Source organism: Nelumbo nucifera, chromosome 2, assembly GCF_055504915.1.
Source record: "Nelumbo nucifera cultivar China Antique chromosome 2, China Antique-T2T, whole genome shotgun sequence".
Classification (NCBI taxonomy): Eukaryota; Viridiplantae; Streptophyta; class Magnoliopsida; order Proteales; family Nelumbonaceae; genus Nelumbo; species Nelumbo nucifera.
Window position 1 is genome coordinate 112,380,630 of NC_142650.1, and position 14,401 is coordinate 112,395,030.

The 14,401-nt window shown below is 37.9% G+C and overlaps 1 protein-coding gene across 2 annotated transcripts in view; it reads right to left on the reverse strand.

Moving 5' to 3' along the window:
• Nucleotides 1–14,103, reverse strand: part of LOC104585900 (uncharacterized) — a 30,577-nt gene extending 16,474 nt beyond the window's left edge. Inside the window, exons 1-6 of one of the 2 annotated variants that reach the window (XM_010242933.3) lie at nucleotides 13,913–14,103; nucleotides 13,472–13,811; nucleotides 10,870–11,059; nucleotides 10,729–10,778; nucleotides 5,465–5,557; nucleotides 5,299–5,387 (exon numbers count right to left, since the gene is read on the reverse strand). In XM_010242933.3, coding sequence (XP_010241235.2) covers nucleotides 5,299–5,387; nucleotides 5,465–5,557; nucleotides 10,729–10,778; nucleotides 10,870–11,059; nucleotides 13,472–13,811; nucleotides 13,913–13,944 — 794 coding nt within the window. In that variant the 5' untranslated portion in view covers nucleotides 13,945–14,103. The remainder of the gene's footprint in view (nucleotides 1–5,298; nucleotides 5,388–5,464; nucleotides 5,558–10,728; nucleotides 10,779–10,869; nucleotides 11,060–13,471; nucleotides 13,812–13,912) is intronic. The other variant, XM_088897372.1, reaches the window with a different exon arrangement.
• Nucleotides 14,104–14,401: the final 298 nt, after the last annotated feature.

Below are 14,401 nucleotides of genomic sequence, written 5' to 3' on the forward strand. Positions count from 1 at the left end.
CCCACAACCTAGAGATGTTGCCACAAGTATCACCTCTCCTTGCCGGTTTAATTTAATCCCGCTACATAGCTCTTATTCCAATTAATTTCAAGTTAGAAACCCTCTCGAAGTATGTCACTAAGAGCTTCAAAGTTTCCATTTCCTCTGGTTCCCCTTCACAAAAAAGGATGATATCATCTACAAATTGTAAATGTGTGACTATCACTTGATGTGTCCCAATTCTACAACCTTTGATTAAATTTCTTGCGTCAGCCCTAATTATCAACACACTCAAAACATCCGCTACCAGAGTAAAAAGGAAGGGGGACAAAGGGTCTCCTTGTCTGAGACCTCTCTTAGCATGAAAGAAATCTCTAGCTACACCATTAACCAGTATGGAATAGTGACAAGTAGTTATACAACCTTTAATCCAGTTTTACACCACCTCTCTCCAAAACCTCTATTTTTCAAAAGATCCAACAAGAAGTCCCAATCTACCAAGTCGTAGGCTTTTTCTAGGTCAAGTTTACAAATCAAGCCGTTTTCACCTTTTTTTTCCTGTAATCCTTATACACATTAGCAATAAGGATTTGATCGATGATTTGTCTCCCTACTACAAAAGCCCCTTGATTAAAGATGGGAGTACGTTTTTAATCCTCAAGGCAAGAACTTTGGAAATTAACTTATACATGCTCCCAATCAAGCTTATGGGTCTAAAATCCTTAGGATAGTGTGCACCCCACCTTCTTAGGGATCGAAGCTAAAAAAGTCGCATTTGCACCCGAATTAATTTTCCCTCTTTCAAAGAATTCTAAGAATACCTCCATCAAGTCCTCCCTTCAAATGTCCCAACAGTCTTGATAAAAGGCCATTGTAAAGCCATCTGGACCCAAGGCTTTTGACCTATCCATAGAGAAAAGGGTCACTTTTGTCTCCCGACTCTCAAAAAGTCTCCCCAAGGACTCCATCAATTCTCTGTCACCCATCTATCATTCAAAATCAACTAGAGGCTCTCTCACACTACTAGGGCTGTCAAAGATGGATTTAAGATGCTCAACTAGGGCTCTTGCAATATCCTCTTCATTAGTCAGCACTTCTCCATTCCAATCCAGACTTTCTATCGTATTCTTCCTTTTCCTTCCACTTGCCAAGTTATGAAAAAATATTGTATTACCATCCCCTTCTTTCATCCATTTGCATCTTGATTTTTGTCTCCAGCTTGTTTCATCTCTTCTAAGGAATTCCTCTAGTTCAACTTTTAACCTCCACCTCTCCTCCCTCTCTGTTGCCCCCATACTTCCACAAGCTTCCACTGGGTCTAAATCTTGAATCCTTTTAATGATAGTCTCCTTTTTTTTCTTCAACTCTACTGAATTCCTCTTTATTCCAATCTTTAATCCTAGCTTTCAACTTTTGTAGCTTCTTATAGAATCTATAACCTTTCCATCTAAAAGCTACTTGGTCCTCATCCCACCAATCTTTCACTTTACTTTTAAATTTCGGGTGGAGCAACCACATATTTCCAAATCTAAACGGGCATGGACCTCCCAATCTTTCTTGTGACAGTCTAGTTGGGCAATGATCCAACATAGTTCTAGGTAGAGCTCTTACAGTCAGCCCTCTCCAAAATTTCTCCCAATCTGAAGAGAGAAGGAATCTATCTGACTTACAGTAGCTAGGCTCTTCTTGAAAGTTAGACCAAGTGAAATTAGCTTGTAGCATTGGCAACTCCCTTAACTCAAAGGAGTCCACAAAGTGGTTGAACTTCCTCATGCTTGAGGTGATCCTATGGTTGGGGTTGTTTGTTTCATAGACAAATCTAATCACATTAATATCACCATCCAAAATCCATGGACCCTCCTACAGTCCCCTTATAGCTGCAAGCTCCTACCAAAGCTCCTCTCTTTCCCTATACAAATTTGGACCATAAACATTTGTTAGTGCCCATTCCAACCCATCCTGTCTCCTCCTAAATTTTGTTGTAACCATGAAAATACCAAATAATTCTTTGGAGCAATCCAACTCTTCATTTTTCTAGATTGTCAGAATCCCCCCTGAGGCCCCCCAAGATGGGTGAGGAGTCCTCTAGAAGCCTAGACACTCACCCATCTCCTATCTACTTCGGAAATCTCTGATTCTTGGATTAGCACAATGTCTAATCTCTCTAAGTACTTCCTTGATCACTCTTCTTTTCCTTGAACTCCCCAAACCTCTAACATTCCAACTAATTATCTTCATCATGAAATCAAACCTTCAAACAACCCCTACCTAAGGCTCCCACCTAATCCAATTTCCTTCCCTTCCTTCTAGTGCCACCTTTATCATAGTTCACTCCACACCTGAGCTTCTACATCTCACTCAACTTCTTTCTCCTTTTTGGTGTCTCTTCTAAAACCTTTTTACTCTCCTCTTGACTTGTGGTTGTCTCTCTTTTCTGACTCTTCTTCTACCCCTTCCTTTTTGTTTTTTTAGCTGTTGTATCTTTCTCAAAGCACTCATTGCCTTTCCTTCTAGTAGCAGGATTTGGAGTGTTAACCTCCTCTTCCTTTTACAGGTCTTTGCCTAATTCCTCCTCTACTAGAATGTGAAAGGTTTGTAGTACTAAGGCCCAAATCCTTTCCCCTTCCTTGAAATTTCTACCTCTCCCACCTCCCTTAAGACCTCTGTTATTTCCAACTCACCGGGGCAGGCAGCATCTGGGATGGACAAGGCCTCACCTGTAGGTTGGACAAAATCAACAATAGGGGAAGGGGAGGGATTAGTACAATAAACTTTATGAAAAACAGGGGGTTGACTAAACATACCAGAGGTTCCAACACTCGATATCTTTCCAGACCCAAAGGACTTGTGAAGGAAAGGGCTTTCACTATGGGTGCTCTCCTCCAAGTTATCTTGTGATGCACTAAAAGGGGAACAGGGAGAGACTGTTTCTTTGCCTTTCGAATTAAGAGAAGATAAGCTTGGACTACAAATTTCTTGGCCTAGCTCTGGACCCAGAACCAGATCTCCTTCACCTTGAATCGAAGGATTTACCTCACCCGTAGGGCGACCCTCTGACAACTTGTTCCTACCATGATCCAAAGAAAGTGTTGTTTTGTCGGTGATACATCTGCAAAGAGAAGCTATGTACCAAAATCTGCCTCTACCAACAATAGCTTCGAAATGCTCTTTATGCTGCCTAGACTGGACTCTTCAAACAAAACCACATCTTCAAACCTTCCTTCATCACAATGCACCTAGTCCATTCTTCATCTACCCTCTAGTGGTCAAACTTTGGGTTGGTGCGCTTAGGAGTTGTGGAGTATGGGACCAATCTCAATCTCCAATCAAAGTTTTCCACCATCGATTGTTTTGTAGCTGGCTTCTTCAAGATCTGGCTCAAGCTAGACGATGATAGACCTAGATTGTGGTCTATCGTCTTAATCCCTACCCCTATCGCATGACCCCTCTCTTATAACCGACCCATCTTATAAAATTGATCTCCCCACCTTTGAATTTTTCTTAGAATTAGGCCCACTCGTAGGGCCCTTTAAGTTATTTGATTCGTTAGAGGCCAGCCCAACTTGGTTTAAAGCATTCCCCCACTTAGCCCCAGTTTCTAAAGCAGGCCCATCTAAGAGTTGGTTCGCAGGGGCCTTTCCACGTAATGATCCCAATTCAAACCTCAAAAGCTTGGAAGGTTCAATTGATGGCCCAACGTTGGTCGAATAAGTTTGAACAGTTGGTTGTGCATTTACTCCATCTGTCAAGGCTTGAGCATAGGTCTTGCTCCCTCCTTTTTCTTGCCTTGCACGTTCAACATTTTCCCCTGCTTGTGAGCCTTTTATATTCTTCTTTTTCAGACCTTCCAAAAACGTGTTAGTCTCTGCCAATTTGAAATTGGTCAGTCGATAATTGCCACCTAGATAATCTTCCTCTACCCTCTCTTCCTCCTCCCTTTTGGACTCTCTCCACAAGCTAGCTTCAATGGAGGATAGAAGCCAAGCTGAGTAGAAGCAGTTGTTTGCAAAGATTTAAATTTTCCTTAAGATTTCATGAGGTTTAACTCTACCCAGTCTAATGGCTGTTGATCGAAGATCTAAGATGAAAACACCATCAAGTCGGGCCTTACATAACAAAGCAATGGACTCAAACACCTCTTTCTTCCATAGGTGGAAAGGTAGTCCAACAATTTTGACCGTAATTCCATCCATCAATTCTAAGTCCTTCAAGTTTGAGCTAGGGGACCATTTTGTAACTGTGGTTGTTTCTTCTGTTAATTGGAAGTTCAATGCACTTACTTCCACTTCATCCTCCAGCAAGTCTATCAAAACTTTGCAGTCTTCAAAAGGAGTAATTAAGACAGGACCCTTCAGTCTCAATACTTTGATTAGGTCTTCTGCGATTCTCCTCCAATCCTCTAGTTTCTTCTTCACAACAGCTACTAATTTCTTTTCCCATTCATCCTTCTCTATTCTGCAGGTTAGCTTCCCAATGCCTAGGCTGTCCACTACCAAGTTGACCCCCATTTCTTTCTCAGAAGTATAGCTTCCTACTTCTTCTATAGAAATCTCTGGAGACTTCTCTTCCTTCTGCACTTTCAGAAACTCCTGCAAGATGCTTCTAATCTCCCTCCATATTACACCTTTTTTTCCTTCAGGCAAGCATACTAACTGTTTCTTGCTTTCACCGAACACTTCCAATACAGCCAGAAACCGGCCTTTAGCATTACTTCTTCTCTCTGCTGTGTATCTCCTATTATTCCCTTCCTTCGAGCTTCTCCACTCTGCATTTCTGTTGGCAGTTAGTGCCCCATCCAGACAACCTCAAAGCCATTCAACTACATCAGCCCCTACCAGTATTACCATGGCTTTCTTCATCTCCCTCATCTTCAATGATATTTTACCTTGCATTCTGGTTTTCTCGAAGAGCAATTTTTTTTACTTCAGCCTTCAAGAATCGTCTCCATGTGGATTGCTGTTTGAACTCCATCTCAATATTCAGATCTCTTTCTCTCCTACTTGTGTATTCACTCTGCGGTCGGCTACATGAATCTTGTTCCACCACTTGGTTCTGCTATACCATATCCATTTAAGCATCTTAAAACAACTTGCTAAAAAATACAATCAGAATTGCAATTTTACAACTCAAGAATTATGCCAAGATACCAAGATAATGTGAAGCTTCAAGGCAAGAATAACCATATTAACAATCGACTCAATAGTTAATACATTATGATTGATACCTCACAGTGCAACAGCTAACAAGTGAAAATTTGACTTTGAATAATATAAAAAGGATTCCCTTCAGTATTCAGAGATTTAAAAAAAAAAACAGTACCTTGTACTTAGGCCACTTCCAGAAACATTGGACCTGCAGCTATGACACCTTGTATGCTTTGGGCACAAATAAGGGCCAGCACTAACATTCTGCTACAAATAGGAGAGTAGGGTGGTTATTTGAATCATTCTATGGAAGTTTAAGAGAAATAAATGGAGAATCTCACCTTGTGTGGAGGCTGCTGGCAGTAGCAATGGTATGCACCATCACACCTTTTACAAAACATGAATTTATTTGGATCCCCCGTTCTGCGACATACCTGGAAAAAAACAGAACAAGCGAATCAGAATAATATTTTTGGCATTGTGCATCAAAAATAGGATCAAAGAAAGAATACTATTTAAAACCATGTTTGATGCAAACAATTTAAAGTAGTCACCACAAGACCAACAAGTGGATTAGAACAAGACTTAACTGACAAACAAAACCACATGAGTAAATGTCAGTGGTTTTTTGGACTGTCTGTCTAAATGCATATTGATGCACTAGCAAGTTAGCAACATCATGTGTTTGGGTAGGGGATAAGTACATTTTGATGCACCAAAGGAAATGTTCTTTTTTTCTTGAAAAAAGTTAAAGCATTGTGTTAATGATCGCCACTATGAGGATCCACACTAGTCACACATGCATGCACAGAAAAACAGATAGTTATCCATGGTCAGAAAAAAGAATGGTGTGGAATATTGCTGAATGGGATCATGTGCTGCCCGCCAAGTGAAAAGGGTGGCTATAGCCCTCTGCATGACTCCTTCCTGTGATATCAAATTGCCTTTACTGCCTCTCCTTCCAAATTACCCATGTTACCACCAATAGTATGGTGGTCCATAGAACATTACTCCTTTTGCTCATGCCCTTCAATTTACACCCCTCCAAGTTTTCCCCCACATTTCTTGGATATCACCAGGAACAAGTAGCTAAATCGCAGAAGTAGTTATAAATACTTCTCACAAAACAGCACCTTATAAATGGATGATACACTGTTTCCCTTTCCTGGCAACAAAAGACACTCTAATGTTTACCTGCACATACCCCCCATAGTCAAACCATCCATTATGAGGCATTTCCCCAATGTAGCAATGCAGACTAGGAGCAGTACCTTTATGGGGCCATTGGGGAACCAAATTTCCTTCCATGGGAAATCATTAACCATTGGGTCAACCAGTCTTCTGTTCAGGGGCAGGGACGCAGGCCTGCAGCTGTTGAAAGAGCCTAGCCAAGTCTTCCTTTCCCCACTCATTAAGTTGTCTCCCAAAATTTGGATACCACACCACAGGCCATTCATTCTGGTCAGTTACCACAGCAGCTGTTTTAGGAATAACATTGGAAACTATCCATCAAAATCCTGGCAAGGTTTTGTCAGAACCTACACTTGATGTGAAAATTGATAACATCAGATTGTGTACACCCCCCCTCCATTTTAGTTGTTAGATTTTAGGCTACCACCAATATTCAAATACTTGACAAGTTGGTTTAACATCTCCACAATTCTTGTTAAAGGTGTGGTGGTGTTCCCACTGTTAATTACTTATTTGCCATGATTAATATGAGATAAATTGTTAAAAATTACAAAAGTACCCTTCAAATACAAAAACAGGGAGAAGAAGCTCACAGTTGTGCAAACATTGAGTTTCCTATAATGCACTGTACCTATGATATCTAGGTACTTATACATGGTTTAAGTATCAGTATCCAAAGGATACAACAGGAAATGGGTATGGATTATGGTATAGATATGGCATGGAAACATTTTTTATTGATAACTAGTGATCTCATTAACATGTAATAAAAGAAATTAAAAGAGATTTGTCAAAAAAGGAATTCAATAATACATAGAAGACTTCAGAGACATTGAGATATACACTAATTACAAAAATAATAATAATAAATACAGTATACAGAGCCCCATATTGTCTTACCAAAAATCCGATGTCCATATCAATGTCTCATGATCTTGCTCCATTGAGTCTTACCATACATCCAATTTAAGTCTCTTAAACTGTTTAAAAACCAAAACCGAATCCCAAATGCATGGACTAATGCCTCTACATATTCCAGAAACAACCCAGATTTATTTCCAAATATTCTCTTATCTCTCCTACTAAATGTTCTTGATTCACAAGGTTACAGCCACGACACATTCTTGTTTGGCGGCTGATAAGTTGTTCAAGAACATATCCCATGCTGTTTTTTTTTTATCATTTGACTTCACTTGTGTAGCTGGCAGGGTGGGAGACAAATTTGATAGATAATAGACCCTCCCCAGATGTATTCACTGTAAACTAGTCTATATATGTACATGATATATCTCATTTTTTGAATGAAATACCTTCCCTTTTCTTTCAAAAAAGTTGTAGCAATTTAAACACATCCTCTATCTTGAAAAAGTATCGCAAGACTATCAACCAGTTTAACGCTTTTTGTTTAGCAATATAGAAAAGGAAAGAGTAAAATGTTGAGTTGTTTTTAGCCATAATAGATAACGGATTCTCTAGCAGAAATCTACAATCTACTGCACCATCTCATGGTGGGCTACAGCTTAGGATTTGGGCAGGATACAACTTTCTCCTAAGTTGTCGTCAGTTGAAGCCTTGGGTCCTTAGGACTTAATCAGATAAGTAAAATCTTTCTTGTAGTTTTCAATTATTTATTCAGAAGGATCCCAAGGGTGGAAAATTAATTAGTAGACAGTTGTATTCATCAAAGAAACCAAATCTTTGGAATGCTTGCTACAAAAGGGGTTAACAGGCAAGCATTTTTAGAAATTCTTTTAATTCAACAAGATCAGTTTATTTGGAATTCAAAAAGATTGTCTACTGAAGGCACTGACTTGTGTGCCTTCAACAATAATATAGGGGGCACATGAAATCTGCCTCCAAGATTAAAAAGAAAACAAATTTCTTAATCCATAAGGGAATAGAAATTGCATTTAATAGAAGAGATAAGAAATGGTTGCTCTTGATGTTGTTTAACTTTAATCAAGCAAGTTGCCATCTTGTTCATCAAGGCTAAACAGGTAAGTTCTAATTTCTTCAAGAAAGAACTACAAGAGGCACCAAACTGCAAGGAGGAACAGGATGTGCACTGTCATTCCCACTTGGATGGCCACAAGACGACGACGATGGCAATGACAAGAATGGCACAATAAAAGCATTAAGTTAAGGAAGTGAACAAGAAAATGTATACGGGAGTCTTGCTTACATCCTAACTGGAAGGTTTCTTGCATTTTGTCAACAAAAGGTACAGACAGGGCCAAGTTATTGTAAAAATTTTATCATCAGTGTTTTAAAAGTGCAAAGGCCATTTTGTGCCCAAGGCACAAGGCGAGGCATGCACCTTTTTGAAGAAAGGCACAAAATTAAAAAAAAAATCAAAAAATTGCAAAAAAAAATGTAAAAAATCTAAATAAATAAAGAAAATATTAAAAAAGGATTAATTAAAATTTTCAAATTTTGATTTTAAACTAAATGTATTTAAAAGAGCCTATTAGATAAAATTTAGGCCATGTTTGGGAGTGCTTATTTGGGCCATTGAGCACTCATTGGTATTTGGGAAATAAGCCCGAAATAAGTGCTTATTTTAAAAATAAGGGCTTATTTTTTAAGCCCAAATTTCCAACTTTTTAAGTGCTTATCAAGGTTCAAAATATTGATACAGGCCGATATGCAAATAGGGCATATCGGCCTGTATAGGTGCCTGTTTCTCTTTTTTTTTCGAATCTGGTTGAGGGGGTCGGTTTAAGTGTTTATCCCCTAAACCACTGCCTGACCCAAAACACCCCTTGTAGGGGCATATCGGGAAGGCCCCAATATGATACATATTGGCTAATACGGCCAAATAAATATCGAAATTCTGAACCTGGGTGCTTCTACAATAAGCACTTATTCAATTTTTTTCTTCCAAAATTATCCCTAGTTGAATTTTAAAATACCACTTATAAAATTATCCCTAGTTGAACTTTATAACGAAAGCACTTTTATAAAAAAATACTTTTATGAAGGCACTTTTATAAAAATACTTTTATGAAAGCACTTTTAAGAAAATACTTTTATGAAGTGTTATAAAAAAAGCACTTATATGAAATTACTTTTACGAAAGCACTTTATAAAAGTGCTTTTACAAAAATACTTTCATAAAAGTGATTTCATAAGGGTACTTTCTTAAAAGTACTTTTTTAAAAGTGCTTTCACAAAAGTATTTTTATAAAAGTTCTTTCAAAGGGTATATTTCGAAAATTTGGAAGAAAATGAAGGACAAAATAGTCACAAATGCTTATTTAAGTGCTTATTAGAGAAAAAGACTATCAAACACCCAAAATAAAATAAGTGCTTATTTTAAAAAATAAGCACTTGAAAAAGTTGGGTGCCAAATGCAAATAAGTGCTTATTCGAATAAGCACTTGTTTTTAAGCACTTATTTTTAACTTAAGCACTCCCAAACATGGCCTTAAATACATAAACATAACATATAAAACATATTCAAAGTGAAAATGCAAAAATAAAACAAAAAATAGCATACAAAACATATTCTAGCATGTCAAACTTTTAATTTCTTTATTTCTTTCTCAATTGCATTATTTTAAATAGTTAATGTGACGTTACATCTTTCATTCCTAATTCTACAAGTCACCTTTGTACCAAGCCCCTTGAGGCAAGTCCAAACAAGTCCATGTTAGGGTCTCAATCCCTAAAAAAAATGAGTTTACAATTTTAAATAAAAGATAATTAAAATTATAAAGGCTTGGTCAGGAGTCCAAGGCAGAACACCTGGCCCAGCCACCATGCTTAAAAAACACCAAAAAGCGTAAAAAAAAAAAAAGTGCACATCTGGGCTGAGGTGCAAGGTGGACCAGGCGAGTGCCTTTTGAAAGTGGTGTGCTTTGGACCTAGGCGAGGCGCATAGCTTAAAATGTGTGTAGCCTGTGTGCCTAGGCACGCCTCAGATGTATCTTTAAAATCATTATTTATTATTAGTTCTACAAATGAACCAAAACCAAGGAACTGTGTTCTTAGTTGTTATCTAGAAAACATGGCTTCGAATTCTCATGCTGCACACTCCACTCTTGCAGAACCTCCTCTGGATAATACTCCAGCTAAAGTCCAGTCATGTTTGCTACTGCATACCTAAAAATAGATGTGAAGTATACTTGACTAATTTCTCTCATAGCACAGTATGTACATAAAACCTGTCCAAACAATTAGAGAAAGACAAAGAAGCATGACAAGTAATTATAATTGCTCATCCTCCTGCCGCTAATTGCTATACAACATCATTCCCCTAAACCACCTTTTTCCCCATCATCTAAATATCAAATAACTAGTGAGTTTGCCAAACAAAGGCTAGAGCATGGGTTCATCTTTCTTCTAATGTAATAATAAAAAATTGAAATAAACTTTCTTATTAAAGAAAGTACATATAAATAAATACAATCACCTCGCAAATTCGGCAAGAGGGGCAGGTCCATGAACTCCAATGAAATAAATCTGTAATACATGCAATATAAACATATCATCAGAAAATGCTAGAACTATCCAGACATAATTTATCTGGAAAGATTTGAGACAGTTAAGGCACCTCTATGTTGGGCCCAACTCTTCAGGCAATTTCTATGATATTTTTTGTTGCAAATTTTGCACGGAAGCATCTTTGTTGCTCTCTCACTTCCTTCATTTTCACCTTGAAAACATAACCGACACATCACTTTGGTATTAGAGGAATTCTGATTTTCTCCATCAAGATTCCAAGCATTTTCTTTAGATGCATCCTGAAATTGAAAAGAAAAACAAATAAATATTATTTTGGTAGAGAGAGGAAATCTGCATTAACTATATAAAAATAAAAAAGTATTGAACCTAAAAGCTCCATATGCAACATACACGCAAAAGATGCCTGCACAACAAAAGAAGAATAAAAATGTATTGCTTCCTAGTCTCCCACTGATTCATGAAGTCATTTGCATTGAAACCATGACACTCCTCCAAAATAGATGGCATCAAACCATTTTCTTTCAATAATCTTTCCAATATTTGCATCCAGGGAGGATCTCTTCTATTTGAAAAGTATCCTAATCCACTCCTTCCAATAAATAGAAATGCGTAACTTTTTTGAAGGAATCCTGTCTCCTTGCAAAAGCCTTTGAAAGATTATGATAATAGAACATCCTATAAGACTTGTGGAACCTATTCCCTCTTAAATATTTCTAGCACAGAAACAACCAAATAAAGCGTAATTGTTCTGCAAAGCATCTAGGATGAACTGAATGGTATATCCACATAAAGCATAATGTGGTGGGAAAAAAAATCATCGACTCAACCATTTTTGAGCTCAAACAAAATCAAGGCAATTTACAGTATCCATATGGCAAAAAGAAATACAAAATCTGCCTTCTATTCCCTGAAATATTGTCCTTACAGTTACTTCCTTTTGAATGATAATCCACCAAACTATAATTGTTCTTCCATCAACTAATACACCCACAAATGGTTTTGATATTGTCAAAACAGATTTAATAAGCATCAAGCAGCACCTTTTGAGAAGAATAAATAACAAACCAATTACTTAAAATGCAAGAGTAGAGAAAATTTGGAAAAATATATTTGCAACATCACTTGTGAAAAACAAACCAAGCATCAATCAACTCCTTTTCATGCCAGTGCTGTAGATGGTCTTCTCTGCATATTACCAAGCCATCCTAGTCTACTTTCCCTCATTTTACCACCTAATAGAGCTACTCCCAAGTTCGGTTTTTTTTTTTGATGAAGTTCCAAACAAGTTCATTTCTGATACTTATCCTTTCTAGTTTCCCACCCATCCAACTTAGCATTCGCATTTCTGCTAAACTCATTTCTAGGATATGTAATTTCTTGGCTGCTTAACACTCAGCTTCATAGAGCATTTGATGTAGAGGGAACAGCATTCAAGTATGAATAGACATGTGGCAAGTCTAAAAAGATCAAGGAAAAGGAAGAAACCGGGTTTTTGATTTCACTAGGTAATTGTTTTTCAATTCTATTAGGCATAAAACATAGTTAGTTTAGTGACTCTTGTACATTTTTTCAAGCCATGGAGGTACTCTTGTACTTTTACTTTAAGTTACCATTGCCCTACCCCCTACCCAGCAAATAATGAGATTAGATCTGAATATTTTTCTTCACCCAGAAAACATGCAGCAGCTTGCTTGCTTGACTTCTATCTTTTCTGATTCAATTTTCCACTTTAGTTTTGGAAATTTTAAAAGGCCATTGCCCAGTGTTGGTTCCATTATCTGGGGTCATGGGAGGGGTAGACTGGATGCAGTCCTAAATCCTAACCTTTGGCATTTTTTGCGCAAATGGTTGCTCTCTGACTCAAACCCAGCATGAGAGTTTTGGTAATTTCTACTGAAAAATCATTGAAATAGATCAGTTATCCTGTCATTTACATAGTATTGCTGGCCTTACGACCATTTTATAAAATTTCTTTTTAGTCAAGTGGTATTCTCCTATCACATAGGACTGCAAATGCACTCATCCATTTTGCTCATCATGCTCTAGTTCTATTGGTGGCACCATTCTCAATCTCTCCCTTGTCGTGGATTATCAAACCAATGTAATGAAACATGTCACTGTGAATTATCTACTTGTCTCCAATCCTAAGTTTCTCTTATTATTAAATTTGCATTTAACATATTTTTTAGTTCTACTTATTTGAAACCTATTGTTTTAGGGCATTTGCCCATAAACCAAATTCTGCATTTAATCCCCTTTTAGTCCCATCAATTAATATTATGTCATCAACAAACAACATGCACCACAAGACATGGTAAGTTTGTTTAATAAATTCATCCATCATATGTTTTCTCTAGATTAATGAATGCCACATAAAGATCTCTCTTCCGCCCTTCAATTGTATCAATAAAAAAATGGCTAATATTCCTGACATAAAAATTTTCTGATATACTTGTTTCCTGCAGAATCTCTGCTGAATTACTCCCTCTCAGAGTTTAATATGTAGCTCATGGGTTTAATCCTACTATAAATTAGGTGCACAACAGACAATCACTACGGCAAGAAAATGAGAAATTATATAAAACATCCAGTATAGCATCACTGAAAACATAAACGAAGTGAAATGCGGATAAAAGTAAAACATCCATAGCATGCCATGACCACCAATTTAACAATTTGAAGAAACTCACCGCCAAATTTCCAGTTTCAAACCTCCGGGCATAGTCCTCAGCAGCCAATGACGCTGCAACTGCCCTCTTCTGCAGCGCGGCCCGCTTGTTTTGCGCCGACAAGATTTCCTCCCCATCTCCATCTCCACCTCCAAGCCCATCAGCCACCGAAGTTACCGCTACGGTCGGTACAATAATCCGAGGGACCACTACCTGAACGGTGCCCTTCTCTCTAGCCCTAAGCGACCACGGATCGCGCAAGAAATCCTCAACCCTAAAAACCTCTTCCAAGAAATCCTTCCGGCCCTTCTCACTCTGAAGCTTCTGAGGAAACCCAAGCGTGCAGAAACAGATTTTTCGGCTGCAATCGACAGAACAAGTAATTCCGTGATCAAGAGAGAGAGAGAGAGAGAGAGAGAGGTCTGCTAAATTTAGAGAGATTCTAAGTGAAATGAACCGAACCATGTAATTGGGCAAGCGACGTGAAAGGCCATGAGATTTGAAGTATGTTCTTTTAGGCGCGGGCTCTCCTGTAATCAAATTGTTTCAGCAAAAAAAATGAAAAATAAAAATAAAAAAATAAAAATAAAAATAAATAGAAGAAGCTACACTTCCACTCTAAAATGAGCGGAATACTCCTTCTGACTCACCCGGTGGACGTTAGTTGTTCGTGTAGGTTAAAAGACGATTGTCACGATTCTATGGTAAAGCCTAGTCCCACGAACATCATTACTCCAGGCTTTATTGATACCGTTTCTAAGGCTTAGAAGTTAAAACGTGGAAAAGAGCTCGATAGTCAGGAATCTAAACGATCCATGGTCTCTTCGCTTCGGTATGTCCTCTACCACGTTGGAGGACATGCCTCCTACCACTTTCCTCATTTTTTTTTTAAGATTTCAACCCTAAACTAGTTGGGGCTTTGTTAAAGTTAATTGTAACAAGTGTTGTAAC